At 38.8% G+C, this 23,968-nt stretch overlaps 1 protein-coding gene across 2 annotated transcripts in view; it reads left to right on the plus strand.

The window, feature by feature from the left end:
• The first annotated feature begins 324 nt into the window (after positions 1 to 324).
• The window catches only part of wdr27 (WD repeat domain 27), a 30,101-nt gene continuing 6,457 nt past the window's right edge, over positions 325 to 23,968 (plus strand). Inside the window, exons 1-23 of one of the 2 annotated variants that reach the window (XM_088305642.1) lie at positions 325 to 671; positions 1,535 to 1,676; positions 1,911 to 2,035; positions 2,151 to 2,264; positions 2,345 to 2,396; positions 2,472 to 2,542; positions 2,634 to 2,721; positions 2,801 to 2,897; positions 4,339 to 4,430; positions 4,638 to 4,702; positions 5,078 to 5,190; positions 5,693 to 5,766; positions 8,821 to 8,890; positions 9,058 to 9,126; positions 9,218 to 9,321; positions 9,439 to 9,528; positions 10,110 to 10,231; positions 10,649 to 10,782; positions 11,085 to 11,182; positions 11,574 to 11,695; positions 14,200 to 14,297; positions 18,404 to 18,506; positions 20,662 to 20,760. In XM_088305642.1, coding sequence (XP_088161768.1) covers positions 507 to 671; positions 1,535 to 1,676; positions 1,911 to 2,035; positions 2,151 to 2,264; positions 2,345 to 2,396; positions 2,472 to 2,542; positions 2,634 to 2,721; positions 2,801 to 2,897; positions 4,339 to 4,430; positions 4,638 to 4,702; positions 5,078 to 5,190; positions 5,693 to 5,766; positions 8,821 to 8,890; positions 9,058 to 9,126; positions 9,218 to 9,321; positions 9,439 to 9,528; positions 10,110 to 10,231; positions 10,649 to 10,782; positions 11,085 to 11,182; positions 11,574 to 11,695; positions 14,200 to 14,297; positions 18,404 to 18,506; positions 20,662 to 20,760 — 2,307 coding nt within the window. In that variant the 5' untranslated portion in view covers positions 325 to 506. Of the gene's footprint in view, positions 672 to 1,206; positions 1,335 to 1,534; positions 1,677 to 1,910; positions 2,036 to 2,150; positions 2,265 to 2,344; positions 2,397 to 2,471; positions 2,543 to 2,633; positions 2,722 to 2,800; positions 2,898 to 4,338; positions 4,431 to 4,637; positions 4,703 to 5,077; positions 5,191 to 5,692; positions 5,767 to 8,820; positions 8,891 to 9,057; positions 9,127 to 9,217; positions 9,322 to 9,438; positions 9,529 to 10,109; positions 10,232 to 10,648; positions 10,783 to 11,084; positions 11,183 to 11,573; positions 11,696 to 14,199; positions 14,298 to 18,403; positions 18,507 to 20,661; positions 20,761 to 23,968 lie in introns of those variants that run through there. The other variant, XM_088305643.1, reaches the window with a different exon arrangement.

The following is a 23,968-nucleotide window of genomic DNA, read 5'->3' on the forward strand; positions in this document are numbered from 1 at the left end:
ATAACTATATATTTGCTTGACGCAGATTATCTGAGTATCATTACAGGCACGTTTTCTGATATTTAATTGTTTTCTTTGGCTATTTCTGTTTGCCTTGATTACGCATTTTCAATTGATTATTTATTTTTGCAAACTCAAATTATGGTTGACTGCTATCTGGTGGTTGAAAGTGGTGGTACAAACATGAAGACTAGTCATACTAGTCTCTTTAAATACTGGAGACGTCCCACTCTAAAACGAATTTCTCTACGGTTTACGTCATAATGAACGAGATGAACACATCACTCAATAGACAATCTTTTGCAAAGCCTATTCCACGGTCTCTTGGCAACTGCAAACGTTTGTCCACGCGAGACGTTGTAATGTTGTGGAAAACAATAATTAAGTTTGACCAAACGTATTCTTTTAAGAAAACGTTTTTTTTAATGAATGCTAGATACTGAATACGTGACAATTATTTGAGTTTCCCACATGTTGTGCTAATAAGCGACGGCTCAGGCGGGTACATGTGTGCTTTGCCGTGGAGAAGGAAAATGATAGTTGAAAGATTCAAATTGACTTGTGACAGACTTGTATCGTACCAACAGCTGGCTTGCAGTTACTGTTACACTGGCATCCCTCAGAATGGCAAGGACATTCTCGTTTACAGTAATGTGGACGTTGGGCAAAAGGTTTGTCACCCTAAATTTTGCACGTTTATGACGTGATATTATGTACGAACTTAACTTATGTTCTATGTCGAGAATGTAATGTAATCGTTATAGATTTAATATTTATTTACTATCCATGTTAGATATTTTTTACTAATGCATGCTTCTCAGGCCGGCCGGTAGCCATTTGTATCCCGCACGATGAGGTTTTGCTGCCCCCTAGTTGACGTAAAAAATAATGTGCGTCCCATCTTTTTTGTTTTCTATTTTTCTTTTTTTCAATCACATTACATAGGTTACTATGAGCTGCGCAGATATCAAAGCTTTCGGTTAAACGTAATTCTGAAGCTGAAGTGACACCAAGTACAAGTAAAATAAATCCTGTCACCCAGTCCTAGTAATGATTTTTTTTTTTTTAAATCTACAGTGAAGAGAAATCTTGGCGACGAGAACAGCCAATTTCAAGAAATACAGGAAACCTAATGTTTTGGGGTTGCTCACAGGATTACCACGACATGACCTGAATACACAAAAAAAAAGTTGCGTTGCTCAAGAAATAAGACGTTATTCTTCACTAGACATGCTGAGGAGCATGCAAAGTACCAGTGTGATGAGAACCGATAGAGAAAACGCAAACTGCACAAACTGCAAACTCCAGACCCGGAATTGAAACAAATTAAAAATGTAAACTTTAATTCACTATTGCTCGGCCATGTTCGACATACTTTATTGGTTCCTGCTTCTTTCCCATACTATCATACTTTAATGAGAACAATGGGATTTGGAAGCCATGATATTGCAAGGCTAAAAAAAATGCTACCGCAAAAATAATTGGACGCATTCCATTACTATGGCATAATGATCACTAGTTTTTGTCTTCACAGGCCTTGGTGCTCACTGGCCACCACGGTGACATCACCGCCATGACTTTTGGGAAAGGTAAAACACCTGTCCTTCTCTGCTCTGCATCTGCTGATTACATTATCATCTGGAATGTGGAAGTGTGCCAGACAAACGTGAGCCAAGGTACAGAATGAGGAAGTTGCTTAGTGCAAATCTATGCAAAGGAGACATCAAGTGACAAGTGAAATGAATTAATGCCCCTTTACAACAATAATAATGCTGAGATGTGGTTGATAATATCAGAAAGGTATTCATCTAGCAGCCCACATATTGGTGATATAGTCATTTTACTTTGGATTGGTGTCCAACTGTACTGCATCATAATGTGCTTATGTCGCTAACTGAATTTTACTTAAGGTCAAATTGCAGCTGGGACAATTATTGGAAGCTTACCAGGTCAAGTGGTCCATCTTTCCTTCTGTTTGTCTGATGAAAGACTGGCTGCATGCTGTGGAGCCACCGCCTACATTCTCAGCTCAAAGGTATTATGACAATGTCAAAAGCATTTTTTAGGATTTTGACTCTGATCTGAAGATACCAATTTTAATGCACAGTGGATCCAGATAGTAAGCCATGTTAATTGTTTTTCCTCATCAGAAAAAGGAAACAATCTCAACATTAACCGGCCATTTGGGACCTGTAACATCAGCAGAGTTTTGCCCGTGGGATGAAAACATTCTTGTCACCACATCAGAGGACCGAACATTCAAAGTACTGATTTAACATTCTGAATAATGTATTATTACGCATAAAATGTTTTGGGGCCACAAATGTACAACACTGTCTTTCAGGTATGGGATATTCAAAGTGAATCTGTTTTGTACCAATCTTTTGTTCTGTCAGGTAAGACATTTAGGAAAAAAACAGATCAGAGCTTTTTAATTGTTTAATGCAGTTATCCAAACTCTTATTTTTAAGCTTCTCCACTGCTCAGTCTGTTCATCATGAAGGAAAATGGGCACATAATCACCGGCTCCACGGATGGACAGGTTACTACATTCAGCCCTGATAGCAGCAAAATGACCTTCACAAAATGCAATTCCATGCCTTGGGTGAACAATTATTTTCTGTCTGCTTCAGGTGTGGTGCTTTTCTCTCCATGATGACTTTTCGTGTCAGCTCGTGACCAAAATAGACCTTTACAAGAGTGAGCAAAGACATCAAGCAGGTGAGAATCGAGTCACGGAGTACAGGTTATAGCACCAATAAGTCCATTTACCGTAATGCTGCTACTCAAACTCTTTTAGGAGTGGGAGAAAAATCATCAGAAGTGGACATTTCAAAACCTGTTCTCAAAATAGTTTCTTTCGGTTCATGTCACGACAGTATTGATGCAGGGAAAGGGTAAGTGGAAAAACTTTCTTCCCAATTATATCCATCACCGTTCCATCTGTCCATCCTCTCCACATGAACTGTTGTACTTGACTTTCTTGCTGGGGCAGTTAAATGAGTTCTGCATTTTATTGTGTGGTTCTGGGCTAAAGTCTCAGGTCAGGCCTTCCCATGTGGAGGGTTCATGTTCTCCTCGCGCTTGCACAGGATTTCTACCAAGTACTCTGGCTTCCTTCCCCCAATTCTAAAAAAATGCAGATTAGCTTCATTGAAGACTCTAAATGTTTCCATATCTTTGAATGTGAAAGCGAATGATTGTTTATAGGCCACCTCTCCCGGAAAGTCAGCCGCGATATGTTCCAGCTCACCAGAAGTGAGGACAAAACTGAGGACAAGTGGTTTAAAAAATGAATTGCTCATGGACAATATGGGCAACGTGATGTGTAGTATTTACGTCTGTCTTATAGTTAAATGATCTCAGGTTTAGGTTTCAGATGAGCTAGCTTCCTCCCACATTCCAAAAACACGATTCTAATTTCATCCTGTAATGGTATTGCATAACAAATTTCCTTCATTATTTTTAATTAGTCATTATTTTCATTGGCTTTCTTTGCTGATTAGCATGACAACATCACATTGTTCTGCTACCTAGTCTCTTACCAAATGTGGTTCCTTGCTCTAATAAAGCGTACACCATTAGTGTACAAGGATAAACAGATGGGGATTTGCTGCGTTTGACTTAATCTGTTTGTCTGGATTTGGACTACTGCAAGCAGACGTATACTAAAAATGTTGTTTTTCTTGGGATGTCATCCAAACATATATATATTGTGAAAGCAAAGGCGAACCAACCCAAACAAACCCAATACTAATCTGAATGCAGTGTTTCGACTAGTGGGCCTGCATAAAACATATCCTTGTAAAGAAAAATTTGGGGTTGTCATCACCTTTAAAATCACTTGAGATTCGTCTTTGCACCATTTTAGTCATTTTAGTGTTAACATCTCGTACCAACCGGCATGGGTAATAAACCTTGTCACATGTCTTATAGAACTTCAGAATTTTTTTTTTTTTTTTAAATAAGACCGTTTTGAACTGTTAACTTTTTTCCACACCAGTTAAAAGTTATAGTTTCCCCTCAGAAAGTGCAAATACCACAAAACAGTCGTGTATAATTTTTAATTGTATCCATTACCTTATAGAAGAAAATGTGCTCAGCATGATGGTAATGACAAACCAAAATTGAAAACATCTCACGCAAACTTGCCACACTATTATGACCTCAGTATGAAACCATGGATAATCACTCCAATCTTCGAACCTCCTCTCTTTCCAAAATGTCGGTTATTTCTATTTGGGTATAGCCTTTTTTAAAGAAGCCGTTCACTAAAATAACTGATTTTATTATTTGTTTAGAGGTGTAACTCATGTAACATTTTTCCTATTTTTCTAGGGCCGAGAGCTGGTTATGTGTTGGAAGCACTGATGGTCTGTATGTAGTCGATCTGGCAACAGCAGAACTGGTGACAGTTCTACGTTTCACAGGTATGGTGCTCATAGGGGACAAAAAAAAAACAGCTTAGTATTTTGTAGAAAACAGGATGTAATAAATAGGGCAAGAACTGTTGCTTTTGATGTCGCATGGTAACCAACAGCTGTTTTATGTCAAACAATTGCAAAAAAATATTAACATGAGTCAGCGTGACTCTGGTGTACTTGGCCCATTCAGACTTTATTCCAAACTGATTCTAGATCACCCCAATTTGAGCATTGCAATGGCTGGGTCTTGGGTCTTCTCTGAAAAACTGAACAACTCTGTGAGTATACCTCAAATCATCAAAAGACATTGCAACATTTGACCATACATAATGCGTTTTCTTGAAGTCTTTTCTCTTCTGTACCCGGTAAATCGAATGAGGGGATGTCTTTATTTAGTTTTGTCTGATAAATGTTAGTGTGTTACTGGCCCTTGCACTTAAATGTGAAATTTCTATAACTTTGCAAGTAGGGCATTATGTGATTGCAATCCACTGATGTATTTTTAGCAAGAATGTATTCATTATCCTTTTTATTCCTGCCCAGAGGAAAGCAATGCTGTTTCTCAAGTTGTAAAATAAATGTGTCTACTTTCACATTGGAATATAACAGATGATCATCATTACCTTGACAATTGTTGAATTCTTGCCACACAGATGCTGTTTTTAGTGAGCTCTTTGTTTACTCCATGTGTGGGCCTGCTGGAGTTCTTTTTGGGTGACGCAGAGAGAATCCAGGCTGGAAGTCAAGGCTTTTCAATATTTCCGAGGTAATCTTGAAATTTCGTATATATAGAATCTATATTCATATACACATCATGGGTATATATATATATATATATATATATATATATATATATATATATATATATATATATATATATATATATATATATATATATATATATATATATATATATATATATATATATATATATATGTATATATATATATATATATATATGTATATGTAGACAATTTAAAAGTTAATATGTCACCTCCAGACATAGGATCCAGCTCATCCGCGATCTTAATGAAGATAAAGTGTATAGTATAAACAATGGTTGGATCAATGTTTAACCCCTGAAATTTTGGCACAATGGAAAATTGCAAGGGGCAAGCTGCAGACTTGATTGCGGCTGCCGAATTCTTTTTTTTTTTGATGAGTCAACAGCGTTATGGTAGAGCGACTAATAATCCAGCGATGGAAAATCTTATAAGCATTCAATTCCAGTAACTGTTTTCTCCGGTTCACCCCTCCCTTGTTTCCAGTTCCCCCCCACTGCTGGAGTCTCCTCTCAATGCTGAGTTGAAGAAGAAGGAGCCCAATCATTTGAAGAAAAAAGGTCAGGACGTGTCGTCTTTTGGTTACAAAATGACTGCCTGTTATTAAAGAAACAATATATAGCAATTTGACTCTCAGGGCTTCAAGCTCCTCTTGATGGTACGCTGGCTTGTAATATGGACACTAACGTTTCCGTCATTACCATGGCGACAGTGTGTCACAAATTTTAGCTGTTTATAATGGATGTGTCTGATTCATTCGCGTTAAAATTATTTACAATGATATGTTCTATGCGCCTTCAATAGTCCAAATGTGGCATTTTGATTGCTATTGCGTTTGTGGAATATGAGTTGAGCAGCAAAATCTACCTATTTTTAGTCATCTCCGGGGGCGGTTTTGTCACTGGCCAATTTGACCGGTTTTCTAAAGTTGAGCCACGATTGGTCGTTTCCTGAGCGCTGAGCAACTGTGATGTCATTTTCAGTCGACAGAAGCTACAAAATGGCTGCCCGCTAAAATTTACAAAAATGGGTGGATTTTACTACTTAACTCATATTCCACAAACTCAATATCAATCAAAATGCCATATTTGGACTATTGAAGGCGAATAGAACATATTCTAATTGAGACATTTTTTGGGGTTGACTTCCCCTTTAAGTGGATAGTTTGTGCAAACATTGTTGGACTCCCAGTTGATTACGAACAGATAGTTGATGCGAGCGTTGGTGCATTATGCTAACTCAAAAGCTTCTGACATCGTCTTTGATCATGACCAAAAGTTTCCATTCTCAATTTATACTTACCTTGAAATTGAATTAGATTTCCCAATATAGAAAAATTCCTGAAAGAAAAAGCAAAACGCAAAATCAACTGTTCTTTACTTCTGCTTCAGATTTAATTAATTGTTGGTTCCTCCAAAGTCTATTCCACAAAACGTCCACATTAAATATGAGGGAATGGAACACATTATTTCCTTCACGCAGCGGGGGGTGGTAATTAGTTATTTAACTCCCTTCCATGTGAACACTTTAACAGGTACTTGAAGTATAATAGCAGACACAAACACATTGCAAGCAATACGTAGATGTTAATTATCCAAATGGGGTTGCTTTGTGGTTCCATGGTCAAATAAGCCTATTCGTGACCCAGGTGTATAATTAGGCTCGAGCAGAAGCTTACGCTGTTCTCAAGAGGGTTTAGTGGTTCTCTGTGGTTTTCATGTTGCTCTCACGGGATTGTAGCGGTGGAAAAGGGCAACATTATCCTGACTCCCCACAGCTGCGTGGAGGAGAGCCGCGAGCCACACGGTGGAGATGGAGTCGAGCTGTACTGCATGCGACGTCAGAACCAAAGCCACAAGCATTTACTGACGAATGCTGCCTTAATCACGCTGCGTTATAAGTATACAGAATTTAAACATGTTCTCAGGCTTCTGGAAAAGAAAACATTTGTCCGAGTCTGGAACGAGGCTACAGGGGCTCATTTTTAAAGAGCTGACGGAGAAAGAATGTGACAACTAACTTGACCCTTATGATCATGATTATCAGCCTGATGGAAAGGATGACTTATAACTTGAGACTGATGTTATGACTTGAAATTAATCAGTTTTGTTTAAAAAGTTATTTTTGGGGCACGAACAGTTAAACATACAATTTGTTCTTTCCATTTCCACAGTCAACCTTATTCTATATTATACAAGTTATATTTGTTTAATTCAATTGCAATTTTATTTTATTTTTGATGTCATCCCCTTTTGTTCGTTGAGAAATGGGGGGCAGATGCCGCTGTTGCTTTTACCTGTGACATAAAAGAATAGAGACATGCGACAAGTAACGCAGACAGACATGCTAAGGAAATGACCCCAGTTAATAAGTCATATATTCATCATACAATGTTTCATAAGTGAATCATATTGTGATCTATGACCCGTGATCCCCAAATTAGTCTTTGTTACACCCATTAGCTTTGCTAAATATTGCCCACTTGAGAACATGCGGTGATTTCTACATTTTTAGAAGCCTGAATTATTATCTTTGTCTATCTTTGTCTTTTTCTTGGACTTCTTTCACTATGTTAATTTTCCTCCTGGGCTTTGTCTGGGAAAATGTCTCCTGAGATAGTCACTGTTACATTAATCATTTTCACTTCTTGAAAATCCCAGAATTTAATATACTTACGTGTGTCCAAAGAGCTTAATGACTCATGACTTTTAGTCCCACAGATGCCGTAGATTGTTGGGGCAACTGAGTGTGTTTTCCAGGAAAGAACCGTCTTTGAAATAACACTGACAGATTTATTTCTTTTCTCTTCCAGTCCTTCGTATAACGCTTGTAAATTTAAAGGCTGATGCTGTGGTCCGTGGTAATTTATTTATTTTTTTTTTTACATCTGTAACCCTATGTGTATATTTTTTCACATTGTTATTATTTTTTTAAATAATTAGCTAATCTGTCTTCAAATCAAACCTTAAAGTTTTCAATCTTCATCTTCCAAAACGAGCACAGCAAACCATGAATCTAACTTCTCTCAGGAAACTATGAAGGGCGTTTAAAGGGATTTTGTCGATATTGGTCATTCAGATATACTTTTTACCGCAGAAAATGATTCTGGTTTTGGGATACCAATGAATGTAATGCAAGTTGAGTTTGCAACCTTGTGTATTCTTTTCTTTCTCTGCTTTTGACTTTGAATCTTTTAATAGCTTTAGAAAATAATAGCTCATTCTAATGTAGAGGCGCTTGACAGACAAACGGGAGCAAACGCCTCATATCTTAATGTGTGGCTCATAATTAATACGTTCTGCAACTTTGTATAAACTATGACACCCTATTGCTGTCCAGTGAACATCAAGTGTGTGCATGTTTGTTGGCTTGAGCCATTTCCTGAAAACTACGGTGGACTAGAACCCGGGAAAGGAAGTACTGTTCTTATTACATATTGATGCAAACCAGGATGAAGGTTTGCGCAATTAAAATGAATGAAATTCTAAAAATATGGAGGAAGTGATTTTCTGTGAAACTGTTCAGCTTTTGTTGTGGGAGCACAATGTGAAAGACTATTTTTTCACTTTTCACTGGCTTGGAGATCATTTGGGGTGTTTTTTTTTTTTTCACAGTTGGTTTAAAGGAACAGCCGCTTGTCTTCCACTCAAAGGTGAAGTCATCTGGATACACAAGCTCCCCCAGGTAGCGTAATAAAGATGATTAATAAAAAAATGTATGCTTGTAAATTTGAATTGAAGTGTGTTGCTTTGCCCTAAATTGGTGGTGGAGGAATCCAACAGCTCTGCTCATCTTTTGTCAACCTCCTGTCATTACTACAACAGCATCAACTTTTTTACTTTTTTTTACAGAAAGATGATGTTTTCAGCCCCAAAAAATGCTCAGAAAAGTCAGTCAGCATTGAAGGCCAATAAGAAGAAGTAAGTGCTATTATTATATATTATTCTTTAAAAAAAACAGGATTAAAACGACAGCAGTTTTTTTATTCTAATTTTAACCATTTTCAATCAGAGGTTTACTTCTCAAAGATTACCCAGATGACACTGCAGCACCTTCAGTTCTTCGCGTCCATCTAAATATTACAAACAAGCCAGTTTATTGCCTCCAGTATTCAGGTGAGTATTAGTCTTTTATGTCATTTAAGAATGTAAGAATATACTCACCATTTTCTAAATGTTTCAGCCGTTTAAATGTGTCATACATGTAGATTATGCCTCTTGCATTTCTCCCAGGTGATGGAAAGCAAATTCTGTGTGGTCTTGGTGACAACTCTGTGTTTATGTACAAGTCTTCCCTTACTGGCAATCCAGCTGTTTATACAGGTACGTCGTGCCTTCGCAATCACCAACCACGTGACCAAAGATCACTTTGTGCTATTTTACAAACGTGAGCTCATGTTAGGCACTAGTGGTGGTTTTTCTTTCTTCTTCTTTTTTTTTGCTCAGTTGGCAGAATGACAGCACACACATTCCAGTCTAGTTCAACATATACTGCATCTGTGCTCTAAGTTGTAATCGTTTTACGAGTCAAGGAGAATGATGAATTTGATTTGGTACTAAACGAATCAAGAGAAAAGCCATTTTTGGGCTACTGTAAATAACTTTGATGGATGTTTGGCTTACTCCACAGATCTTTACTGCTTCAACCGTAACTGTCAAACTTGTAGATGAAGACTTTTACTCTACACATTCTTAGTGCTACTTCGAGAATGGGATTTAGGCACCGTCTATCCTATACCAAAAGCACCAGAAGGGGGCAGCACAGATACAATGACCAATGTCAGGTTACAAAGGGATGCTGTAATCCTGCCTCTGTCCACATCTCAGAGGAGTTCCATAAGTGTAAATGTTGCTAATACACACTGTATTTCCAGGTGATTATGAAACGCTGTCTTTGTCTGCAGGACACGACAAGCCAGTGAGCAGTGTGAGTTGGAGCCTCAACAGGCAGTACTGGTTAAGCGCATCACATGACCAGACTCTGCGACTTTGGACTCACGACATCCCAGAACCTGCTGTTATCATGGTAAATGTCTCATTACCATCCTACAGTGATAGTTGTGGCCTTTAATGCAATTCCTCTCAAATACAAATAATAGATGTAAAATAGATAAAAATAGATGTTGTATGCTTTCACTTGCTCAACAACGTCTTCTGTAGTTCTGTTCAAATGGAGAGATTCAATGCAGATGTGTTCAAAGTAAGCAAACATTCAAGATTTATTATATATTGCCTGTCTATAAAAATCCCACAACTGGCTTTTTACTAGCTTAGAGACAAGGACTGTAAAGTATTGCCGTACTCTCCATGTTGGGTGCTGTATTTGCACAAAGAAATGTGCAATAATTTTTTTAGAACTGTTGGCAAAATGCGTTAAATTTTCAGTGTCAGTATCAGCATATTTTGAGATTATCAATTTCTCTTGTATATTGTTTTCTTTCAGGGGAAAAATATGTTCCCTAAACATATCAAAGCTGCCCAGTTTTATTACCTGGATAAGTTTTTGCTTCTTGCATCGGGAGACTCACTCCACTTGTATTTGTATCATGTGGATGTCACGCATGATGACATCAAAAGGTAATGTGGACTTGGTTTGAACGATATTTCTTAAGTTGTTTCGTCATTTTTCCTCAATATTGCATAATGAAAAATACAAATTGTTTTTTTTTTTAATTCTGTGGTGTATCAATGTCTTGATTATGCTACTCTGATTTACAGTGTTGGAATAAGTTAACATTTTAGTTAGGTTATTATTTATTAATTATTGAAGCTGTAATGAGACTGGTTAAGAAAACAACTGAACATAACACCATACATTGATGTTAATTTTGAAAAATAATATATGCGTACATTTTGTAACATTTTTTTTTTTACTTTAGATATCAGCCGCGGAGTTTTGTCAATTTGTCAAGCTGCTTTCCAACTTCCTCAGGAGCTGATATTACAGACTTGTCTGCTATCAATGATTTCTTCGCCTGTATCCTTTCATTTCACATTTTGTTCTTATAACGTGATATGGAGACCAAAGTGTTTTGGTGGACAAATTGAATCGAGCCACTTGAATCGGAGCCATGTAAACAGCTGCCTCTGAATCTTCCACTGCTGGTTTTACTTAGGATTATTTTGTCTTTCATTTTTCAGGGCTTTCTGTCTTCTAACCTCTTGTCAATTTAACAATGCTGTATAATTAATCCACCATTGATATACTTTCTTCAGATTCTTTGCTTTCGCTAACATGCATGGGCAAAGTAATGTAATGGAAAATAACGCAGGCTCTTTTTTTTTTCAGCAGCCCTTTTCCCTTAATTTCAACAAAATTCCATGCTTGTTTTGATTCCACAATAATTCCCATAACTTTCCTGGCTCAGATATTGTTCTGGCATGTGCTTCCAATCGTTCCATTCAAGTGTTTGACATGAACAAAGGTATAGTCGCTGCAGAGGTGCCTGATGCTCACAGCAGAGCCGTCCACTGTATCACACAGAACAAGGTACGCATCTCACAACTTTACAGTTCCTGTTTAAAAGTTCTGTTTCCTGTTGACGCTACTTATCTTATTATCTAGTGTCATTGAGGACAGAATAGTGTCATGTCAATCCACTTGTACAGTGTAACAAAATTAAGTTCGCAGATATGATTTTAAAATAACATAACTAACACTAGACAGCACGGTGTACGAGTGGTTAGCACATCTGCCTCACAGTTTGCGAGGTTCAAGTTTAGAATCTTGGCTCCATGTGGAAATGGCTTTTTACCATTTCTCCGGGTATTCCAGATTCTTCCCAACGTGTGTTAGGTTAACCGAAGATTCTAAATTATCCATAGGTGTGAAATGTTAGTACTGATGTCACTATTACATGCAAACCTATTATAAAAGTGTCAACGTTAACGTCAATAAAGTGTCCCTTTAAAAATAATACCATAATGACCTAAGAAACGTGAGGCTCAACAGAGGACATCCAGGTGACCATCTCAAGGGACCGCTTGCGGTAGGGCAGGTGCCCCTCGGTGCAGCAGCAGAGTAAGAGGATGCACACACAGCAATCGGGGACTCTATGGGACAGGACCATGGCCACTGTCCACCGCATCTCCCAATGAGAAAAAATAAAATGATAAAAGTAACAATATAATAACCGATGATAACTACAGACGTCTATTTTTAAGTCATGTGCTTTTCATTTTTACAAGAAAGAAATGCTGAAATTTATATGGAAAGGAGTAACCTTTACTTCATGAAATATCATCAAATGCTCCACTTTGACACAATTAATCCCCCTTATCTAATTTATATCCCACTGTTTAAGAACCAAACCCATTTAAATTCCCCAAAAGTCATCCAACTGTCAATACAATGTTATGCGCAGTTTTCTCTCTCGCCGTCGAACTAAAATGCATATATAGCAATATAGGCAATTAGCTTTGTGATTGGAAAGCGGCAAAGCAAACGAGTGTCTCCATCAGACCCACACAAAGGAAAATTGATTTATCTTGGCATCAATGGGTCGAGCGAGTTCCATTGACATCGTGAAGGGTCAACTATTTGGCAGATGTTTTGATGTTGCGTAAGATGTCTATGAGTGTTCGGGTGGTTACATAAGGAGCACATTATCTGTGAGGCAGCAAACGTGTAAGCTTGTGGTGTGAATGAGGCAAGCCAGTGGCAAAAGACTCCTGGTCATTATCATTCATCCAGTCGTATGTTTGAACCTCTGCTTTATTGGGATGATAAATGCCATATGAGATGGCTGGAGGAGATTCCACGCAAAATGAAGGCCTTGGAACGACGCTGTTCCATGATCCAATTTTGGTTTGTGCAGCCTTACTCCCCCCCGTCACTGCCTTGGACCGGTGCGGGCCCAATTTGCTGTTGTCGAACAAGTGGACATCTTGGGCCTGCTTTCATAGCCATTATTGTGCAGAATAGAATTGTGAATCAATCAGAATGAAAACTAGAACTGCCGATGTCTGCAGATGATTTACACTCAATAAAGCAAGCGTCTTGAACATAATACAAAGAGTCCTCTCCCTTGTCAAGTGAAAGTGTGACATTTATACTGATAGTCCTCAAGATCTTGACCCAAGCGCGCGTGTGAACGTTCGAGCGCACGTACCCAGTGACCCCATGCTGTGGCGTCCCCTCGCTTCGGTACGTTGACCGATGCGTTTTTGGTCGTCTGGATTAGCTGGATAAACAGCAGCTAGTGGCATGGATCAAATGCATGCGTTCAAGTGTGATGCACTCAGTTGACATCGCGCCTCGCCCTCACAGGTGCCTCTCTACTGTCAGGCCAGCTTTTGTGCGCCATCAATGTTGACTGTGTTGTTTCAGCTGAGTTATTGCGTCAATGAGTGCCCGAGGGCCTGAGGAGTACAGCCGGGATAATACCAAAGAGGATCGCAGGGATTGCCTGAGTGCGCTCGCTCGTCTTTTTGCCTCCGAGGACCTGCTGCATGGGAAGCAACGTTTCCCCAGTGAAATTTCCATCGCCTCTTCAGCAAAAATTCACCTGGAACTCATCACAGCAGAAGCGCGGCGGACTTCTCGGAAAAACTGAACTGGAAATGCCCTCTCAGACTCCCGTTCTCACACTCTTAATGGAAATCCAAACAAAAACCCTCTCCCTCTATTTCACACACACCTTTATGCATCGTCTGAGGAGTTGGTAGGGGTGTCAAATAGAATTGGTGTGTGTGCTGTGGAAAGTGTATATATAACCGAGCGCTATCTCACTGCGGTGTATCAAGGATGGAAAACAAATTGTTGAAAAGAAAACATCTCACATTCCAGCTTCACTAGCATTGGCTTTAATTCTACCGCTGCACACACTGTTGTGCAAAGTGGAATGAAATATTTGGAAGCCGTTTGCTTATACAGGCTATATTGCAAAAGTACTTTCCAGCCAGCTCTTGAATTTCTTAGAATCTAAGTGGCAAACTATTTCAGTCATGCGTGTCCTGACGAGGCTTTTTTGTCCTTTTGTGTATATTTCACAGGGCTCAATGTTCAGCACACAGGCACCCGAATCGTATAACCTTTTCCTCACGAGTGCAGTCACGGACGGCTTGAAGATGTGGGACCTTCGCACACTTAGGTTCGTGTAAGATTCTTTGCTGTTGGAATAATTAGAGGTGACCATATTCATTTCTATTCTGAATCAGGCAAATGCAGCACAATTCAATACGGAGAGATCAAGCAAAAAATGTTTGAATTGTATAAAGCAAAAAATGTATAGAGTTCAGTGATAATGTATTCTAAATCATGTTTTTCTTGTCGTGGAGTTATCGTGTATTTTGGTTATTCTTTGTTCAGATTTCTATAGTTTTGTTTTAATAGCCTGCTGGCACCATTTTTCGCAAATATCACGCTTTTGCGTTCAATCGCTCCTGGCTGCAACACAGCAGATTCAAATGATCATCAGTAAGCTCTGAAGGAGCCTGATAAGTATCCTGCTCATTTGAATCAGGTGTGTTGCTGCCGGGAGCGATAGAAAACATGCAGGAAAGTTTGACACCTGTGCTCTACAGGATGGTATATTGTGTTCTCAACTAGAGGGCAAACTGCAATTTATCTTTGATAAAATTGGACAACGTTATTGAAAAAAAAAAAACTTCAACGGGGATGTTTAGGAATATGCTGCAAGTGGTGCCACTTACTATTCATCGTATAATTTCTTTTTCCTACAACTTGATCTCCAGCACTCTTTGCCTTTTCCTTTTCTAACGCAGGCATTGAGGCGGCGTGCTATTTAAAAGTTGTAATCAGTTATGTGGGGGTGTGATGTTTCACTTTCGAGAGATAGTTAGATGATATCACTTTTCCATCAAATGTCCTCATTTTGTTTTGTATGTGACCTACTAGAACAAGCACACCTCATCAAAAATGATCCCGCAAGCTTGTATTGTAAGCATTTGGGCGGTGATTTACTATGAAACAAGGTCAAAACTGGAATTATTAGACCCTAACTCTTTTGCATTGCTACAAAGTATAAAAATATGTCTCCTCCCAAGAGCAAAATGGAGCAATTTCCCCCATTTGGATCACTGATACGTGATTTCTTAAGACGACGCAGCTGTTTTGCACAAAATCCCTTGAGTTCTCTTTGCATTATACGCTTACTTTCTCTATTAAACACAGCTCTTGACTTTGTACCGTCCGATCTCACCAAACATTGCAATGATCTCTCAAGATTATTTTCCAACCGCTCATCTTCCCAGAAAATTATGGTTCACCACTATTGAATCATTTATTTGACAGTTCTAACCCAATTTGAGAAGTTTCTCCTGAGTTGTTTTTGACATGATTACCTAGGAAAGAAGAAGCGAGTCGCTGCATCAGTTTGGGTTCATAACATTTTACCAGATCAAACATCAATCACTGCGATAATTATTCAATGGAAAACTTTTACCTACAGAATTTGCTTAGGTGGTGCCTTTATTTTTGGAAGGCCAGTGTTTATATGAATGTTAAAAGTCATCTTATATCAAAATGTTCAGCATTACCCAGATGCCTGACACTGAATACTCAGGTGCATGAACGGACCCCCAGGGCTGCCACTCAAAGAAGATCAGACCCGCCAGTGCAGTTTGTTAGTCATCACTCAAATACTCAACAGTCACCACTCACATAATGCCGTGTGTGCAGGGGTGTGTGTGCGGGCGTGGGTGTGTGTGTGTGTGTGTGTGTGTGTGTAGGGAGGCACAGCCATGCACATCCTTCAGTCAATACATTCAGTCCACATTCTGACTCAGCATGACTCCAGGATTTTTCCCTCCCTTTGCTAAAAGGGGGGGGTGGCTTGACTATGCGGAGGGCGGCTGAGAAAATGAAATATCAAATAAAATGCAGGAGTGGATTTTAGTTAGTTCCACGCAGATTTCTAATGGAGCTACAGCAATACCGAGGCACCATCTAGCGCCGTCCCTGATTCTGACCTAGAAAACCAGAGGAGTGTTTATACTTGAACTCGTTACACTGCTTATTGTCGGTGTTGTGTTGGCAGCTTGTGTCAGCACTTTTCACCACATCTCCACATGTTGTCAATTCAACAGGCCAGCGTTAATAATATTATTATTATTGGACAATATTAAAAGACCTGGGTCACGTTTGACATTTGATATGTGAAGAATAAATGTTAGCAAAGTTCTTTTACCAAATGGTGAAGCTATTCAGTGAGGTCAACAACGAGAGACTGATTCAGAATTTAGATTTCACTCCCAACAGTTCTCCTCCCCTCCTGTTTTTCCCATACCACCAGTTTTTACGAGCTGCCAATTTCTTGACATGTTGTCACTGCGATAATATGTCACTGCACTTCCCATTTGTATCTTGAAGTGTCTGTTTTGTCTATTTACTGTTTTTAAACTGGGTCACGGTGCTGGGAAATACCTTTTTCTAACTGGGCTTGACCTCATGTCAGCAGAGTTGACGGCGGTGGTATTTTAGTGTTCCGAGGGAGATCCCTGAAGTGGATTAAAGAAATCTTTTTTTTTTTTTGCAGCTGTTAACTTGTTCCACATAGTGTTTTAAAATAAACCCATTTAAAAGATAAATAATAAATAAATACAATTGTGTGGAACTGGCTAAGAAGCGTTAATGCATCCATCCATTTTGCACCACATCTCCTTCTTCGGGTTAGAGAGAAGCTGCAGACTATCCCAAAAGACTTTAGGCAAGAGGCAGCGAACGAAGTGTGTTGCTTTTTGACTTCGAATCTTGTTTCATGTTTTCCCGGTGTTCCTTTGTCTTGTTAGCTTATTGCGCTCACCTGTGCCTGTTTAATCAGCTCCCTTCCACCCCTTTTTTGTCGTGTCCAGGTGTTCCTAGTTGTCTCGTCACTTTCCCTGTTTCCTCTCGGTCTTGGCCAGTTTCTTGTCCATGTGCAGTTGCGGTTGCCGGGTCTGTAGTCCAAGTTCTTTTTCCTAGTGTGTGTTTTGTTTCTTTGCTTGTTGTTGTTTTGGATTTTTGGATTTTTGAATTGTTTGCCTTTTGTTGTCTTTAAATGAAATGATTCCGAAACTGCATCCTTGCCTTGCGTCTCTGTGTTTGGGTCCTCCTCCACATCAATTCATGACATTTGTTTGTGCGTTATACGGTGTTGTCAGAAAGACTTGGTCTGCATAAAGCAGAGGGTCGAATTCAAACTTGAGTTGCAGCGTCTGTAAATTACTCCTGGGTCTCATTCTCAATTCTCAACTCAGGTCTGACTGGTGACTTGTTCATCGTGAATGTAATTTGACACCTATGGCTGAGGTGTCTTTTTTTTTTTTAATAATTTGAGGACTTTCAAAGTGTCAACGTTAAATGTACTCGCAATCACTATTAATTTTCATGGAGCAGATAAGTGCAATTGATGATTAATTGCCAATGAATTGCCAGAATTGACGATGCGATTTTCTGAACAAAAAAAAAAACATGCTTTATATTAACATTATCGTCCCCCACTTTCTAACTTTGTCTTTGACCTACTTTCAGCTCAGTTAGTTTACTACAACATTGAATGTCAAAGGCATGTTCTCACCAGATCCGGTTAAGGCTTGGATCTGCCAACATTTCAGCTCATATAGCGAGACCTTTTGCTGAGCGAGCTGTCAGTGGCATTGTAAAGACATTTCATGCTGTTGCAAAGCAAACTTGGAGGCCAGCATGTGGTGAGAAGCAGCCATTTGTCATCTACGACCTCCTCTTTTCCTGTGTTTTACGTTAACCTGGGACAACGTCTTCACCACTGCAGATTTAGGTTTTTGTGAAATGTAAAGAAAATATTGACTCCGCAGCAGTTAGCTTTTTAGCAGATTTTGTTTGTGCACTGCCGTGATCTGAGAATAGACGTTAATCATACTGTAGTTTGCAAGGAGTAGAAAACTATTTCAATTACACTTTTAATAGCCTACCAAAAAAATAAACTTTGTAGAACACTGAGACGTGTTTTCTTTTTTGTATCACAAAAAGCCAAAGAAAAAGCAAAACATGATGATAGTTTCTCTCGGTCTTGTGATTTAAGCTACTTTGTCATGTCGCAACTATGAACTCTTGAGATTTTGGGGTAAATTTATTTCCCTTACAAATTGGGTCAAATTTTAAAGTGGACCCAGATGATTTTCAAGATTTTTGTGACCTGACACTAATGGAAGCTGGAATAAAAATACTTGTTTCTGTATAACGCTCCTGAATTCCTCACCAATGTCCACATCTCCTCAGGTGTGTCCGCCGGTACAACAACCATGTGAACCGCTGCCATTCCTGCTCTTCCGCCGTTTCACCGTGTGGTCGATTCATAGCGTGCGGCTCAGAGGACAAATGTGTGAGTTTTAGACGCATTAAGTTTTCCGCGTGTCCTTCAAAGTGACAAATGAATTGTGCGTGAAAATAAGCTAACAAAGTAAAACGAAAATCAAAGCCCACAGAGTGCCAATGAATGAAGTCATTGTAGCTTCTGGATGAACAAATTGATTTACGGGGCGATTAAGACCTGTGTCATCATTGTGTGGTTCTGATTTTCATAACATGCAATTTAAACAATAATTGCATCTGAATTTTTTCCAATGTATCAATACAAAAGAAATTTGAGTTTTAAGATGCATTTATAGCACATTGTTCTTCTTTGTCATCGTTAATATGAATTGAAGGGGGAAAACAAATCATAAGATTCTACTGCTCCACTGTGAGGTGTTCGGAGGTCCATTATAACACCAAGGATTTTTATTTTTTTGCGTTTGACTCAGACGCATTTAATTGGACTCAGACCTTTTTCCAGCGTCCAACTCAACATCATGTTGAAATAGTGTTTTTAAATTACTTTTCCAGACAGTGACTTTTACTTGCCTTCAAAATGTCTTGGAAAATATCCTGTTTCTTCTTATGCTGTTTGTATGAGTAAAAAGTAGTGGAAGGTAATATTCACTCATTAAAATTTATTGGGACAAAGACTATTTGTGGGCTCATGTGCACTGCTGGGGGAAATTACACAATGGTGATTTTTTCTTTTTAGTCTACCAAAAGTGCTTATTTATCTCTATGTTAAAACTAAGCAAATGAGAATTTACACAATAATCACAATTTAAATGTCAGTCTGGTGACCAGTTCACGATGTACCACATCTCTTCCCCAAAGTCAGCAATAGCTCACCGGCGGCCAAAATGAGGACAAGTGTCACAGGCAATGAAAAATAAAAAAAACTATTCCAAATAATAAAAGAAACCAAAGCTGAATTGCTGCTTTACTCTACTTCTTAATGGAGACATCTGAGGTTACATTGTATTGACAAATGTTCCCCCAAGCCAAGTCATGCCCTGTTAGACACCACACGCATCAAACGGATGGTTTTCCTTGAGCCTTTTTCGGAGAATCCCGATACAAAACAGCTGCAAGAATCTGATGAGTCGTCGTCTCGTAACGAACATCTATCTCCACATCTGTTTTTATCTGCCTGTGGCACTCAAGCAAACTAATGGCTCTCAAAGCTTGATTGCAGCCAGGGGGGGAAAAAAAAGCTGGGCGACTGATAACACACATTCACATCTCTAACTGTCATCATGACGTATTCCGTGTAAAAATACCTAACAGGTTGTCCTTGACCTTAAGGGGCATTTTGCATTCTGATTTGACATTGCAACAATAGGGGAACATCACGGTATAATCTCTTAACCTGATACCGCGTTTTTTTTTTTTTTTTCTGTTTTAGCTCAAGACTCAAATTACAAATGTCATTCGAAATGTGTGGCTGAAAATAATATAGACATTTAGGATAAATACCGCAATATGAATCAATCAATGCATGTTGGTCAAAATCAATAAATTAGACAATTAGAGGCCCAATAAAAACTTAAATTCTTAAAAATCTTTCCCTGTCAAACACTCTTGAGTAGAGTGCTCCCAACAGACCACGTTACCCATTTTCAGTATACTGGAGTTCAATTTCGTTCCTCTCAAGCAATTTGCTATATTCCCCCGATTTGACTCACTTACAGTATAAGTTGTTTTCATAAGTCTACATGTTTGAGTCCCGAGAGGTCTTCTGGTTCTTGCTTTCATTATTGAATCCACTTGGACTAGATGTACCTCTCTCCATATCTTAATAACCAAAGTTATGTCATATACTATATTACTCTTTGCTAAAGTGATCTTGTGCATTTTGCACATTCCTGCATAGCAGATTTGAGGACCCGTGTTTTCTTGACACACGGTTAGACAACATTTTGGTAACACTAAAGGCCATCAAATTTGAATGAATGTCATTAGAAAGTCACTTGGAAAAGTTAAAAAAGTTCTAAATCAATTTTACTGATGTTACGACGCAATCTCAACCGCTGTTTAAACATACTCATTTTTTTGATGCATCTTGCAGTTGCTGGGCCAACCCGTTTGGTAGCAGATTCTCCAAATATTCTCTTTCATATTCTGTGATCAATAAAAGGCACTAGTTATGGGTGTTCATTTAGTCCTCGTCTTCATTTCAGGCTTACGTGTATGACATAAGAAGCAGCAGCTACCTTCACAAGCTCCAGAGACATTCTGAGACGGTGCTCAGTGTGGCCTTCAACCCTGCTACTCCGCAGGTAAGAGATGATTTAGAGTTAACTAACCCTGTGACACACACTCACACACACACAGCATCAAACTTTTGAAGAATGACAAATGAGACGTGTACAATGTGTGACATTTAATGTCAATCTAATTTAGTTCAATCGTTTCTATAGCATTGACCGTTCCCACTACCGGTCCTCGAGTATAACGCTACTTTTGCAAACACAATGCTACATTCAAATTCCCTCGTGGAAAGTTTGATCCATGGCCACCGACTGGCTGACTTACAGTAAACTGCATAGTCTGGAGACGCACTTCATCAATCAGCGCCTGCTTGCTCTTTGTCATAATGCCTACATTTTTTATTTTGCTGCACTAGCAGAAAATCAGCAGATGCAGGCTCTCAGTGTTGGACAAAGATGAAATTGTGTTTTGAATTTTACTCAGGCAAATCTTTCACTATTTTACCATTCGGGCTTAAAACTATTTCTTAGCAGTGTTATTAAGCAATCAATTGCTCACTCTTTATTGCGATCAGGCGGCAAAAGAATCTTTTATTTCATCATACATAACGATAGCATTTTTTTTCAGTGAAGACCAGCATACCTAGAAAAAATAGACATGCGCACACACCCTATCGCCATAAAATTCTGTCAGCGCATACTGTACATTCCTTCTTTCAATTGACAGATATGTTATTTATGTTACACGTGTGTAGTTATTTTACTGGCTTTGCAGATTCCACAAAACTGGTCAACATACAGAATGTGTCGTTAATATCACTCAAACTAAACAAAAGATGGTAGATAATTTATGTGAGAACCCTGAAGGGACAATTGCTTCATCCCATATACAATATGTTGTTTTTTCCGTGGATGGATGTTTTTTTGTTTTTTTTTAACCTGATTTCACTTTAAATGTATTGTACAAAGACAAGAAAGTCTTTTGGATTTACTTAATTCAAACATACAAGTCTGTTGTATGTGTTAAACCAACATTTGATTATTTTCAAATGCAATAGGGGGAAATTATGTCCACATTTTAATCATATGCAACCAAAAAATAACGTTTTTTCACTGGCCAGGGGAAGTTCGCAGCTTATCGTGCTCACACAATTGTATTGATTGAGCGGTATAGAATATGTTTTAGTCGTATACAGGACTATTGCGTTCTGACCCTCTTATGTTGCTGAATAAAAAAAATATCATTTTAGTCGTGCCACAGCGTTCCCGCTGAATTGCTCATACAGTTAACAAAATTGCCCCTCTTTCACAGCAGTTGTAAAATGTCATTTCATTTTTCTCCAAATATTTGCAAGCAGATTATGTGATAATGAAGGAGCTCCTTCTTTAATGAAGTTGCCCATTGTTAAATACGACAAACTTAAACTCCACAACAACATGAAAATAGTTTGCTCAACCTGTGCTCATCTTGCTATTTTGAGGCCATATCTCGAGGCCAGATGTTGTCCATATTTACTGCTGTGAGAACTCGCCACCGCAAGGTCCAGACAGATAATGAAATGCATATTTTCCACTCATTTACCCCTCATGCTTTCCACCCTAATACTCGGAAGACCAGCAAGGAGGCCGATCACGTCTGTGGTTCATTCCCCCCAGGTTTATCGTATGCTCTTGCTTAAACTCTCATGAGAGATGCTGAACTGGCCTTGCAAAACCTTTCTACTAACCAGATAGTTAAGCACCTCCACGCAATTAGTCACTGACGCCAGGATGGGTTTAGAGCTTCACTTTATATGGCAGGTGTGAAACTGTAACAAATACAGAATAAAAAAAGAATAGTCTAACACTTGCAAAATAAAACGGCGGCATCGTCGGCAATGCAAATAGCTTGCGTCCTAATTTGCGATTTACAACCTCGACTAACTAACATCAATCTATTGTTAAATATTTGGAAAAACACTTAAAGGGAATGCCGTTTTATGGGGTTAAGCGTGAGACACAACTTAACTACTACTACTAGCTTCATGTACGACAGAGGACTTTTTTTCACTTTCCTCAAGGGACAGCGCAGCACTAAACTGAGGCTTAAAGGGGAATTGCAACAAACAGTCTCTTAACTGTAAACAACTGAAAAAATTGTAACAGCCAAAACCGATGTCAACATGTTAATGTCACTTTTTTTTTTTAGATGTCCTGTAAAGTCTTTCACAATTTAAGGATTTCAGTTGGCATACATTTGTGACTGTAATTTCATGTACCTTTTTATAAGCTTCTCCTGTTATTCTGATACTTTTTTTTTTTTTTGCTTGCGAGACAGCTTTCCAATGTAAGCAATGCCTGAAAGCAGTTTTAATGCTGTGCCTGCACTCGCTCCCTCATATGGAATTTACCTGCTTCTGTATCATACATAAAGGCAAAGCAAAAATGCTATAGCTAGCCTGGGGCAAATGAACAGCCAGCTCCGAAAAACAGGTTAGTGGGTTAAACAAAACTGTGCTTAATTTGGGTTACTGTGATAGCTGTGTTTTCAAATCTGAAGCTGTTGATAGCTCCACTCGTGTTGTTCCACACCAAAGATGGAAAACATCTACAAATCTATACCATAGGCTGGAAAAGTGTGCTAATCGTTGCCGTCTGGTTTTATTCGTCTTCGATGCAGTGTCCCACTTTTCTTTATTTGCCGTTGACAGTAAAAAGTGTGGTTCGGATTGGGGTTTTAGTGCTGTCATTGTTTGTCCCATCCCGTGCACAACGAAACACAATGCAAGAGTGCTTGAATTAACATTTTTAATGTACATAGTTGCTGTTGTTAATTTCACCTGAAAAACAAATGACTATCAATAAATGAATATGAAATTGAAACGTACATTCTGGAAAATTAGTCAGTTGCAGAAAAAATGCACACCCGAAAGTCTGTGGTTATATGAACTGGTAAATGAATAACTGCAAATCTACTCAAATAAAATCAATAACACTGTTAATCCTTTCAACTAATACCTGCCCAAGCTCTGAAAATGTTCTTAACCTTTGGGGCATGTTTTTCACCACAATGTTGGTAACTTTGGTAACTTAAATACCACCGCATGGGATGGGTGAAACAGAAAACATCAGCAGAAGCAAAATGCTGTGTTGGGGCTGTCGAATAATTGGATATGAATGTGAACAGAGCACGAGGAAAGAGCTCAGAGCATTATGGGATATCACAGACATTCTCGGCCTACAGCAGCATTACTGAGGGATGATTCTGGACAAGCCCGAGCCAGTCGGAGCTCAAAGC

Source organism: Idiotropiscis lumnitzeri, chromosome 9 (genome assembly GCF_059441095.1).
Source record: "Idiotropiscis lumnitzeri isolate Australia: NSW breed Sydney's pygmy pipehorse chromosome 9, RoL_Ilum_1.0, whole genome shotgun sequence".
Lineage (NCBI taxonomy): Eukaryota > Metazoa > Chordata > Actinopteri > Syngnathiformes > Syngnathidae > Idiotropiscis > Idiotropiscis lumnitzeri.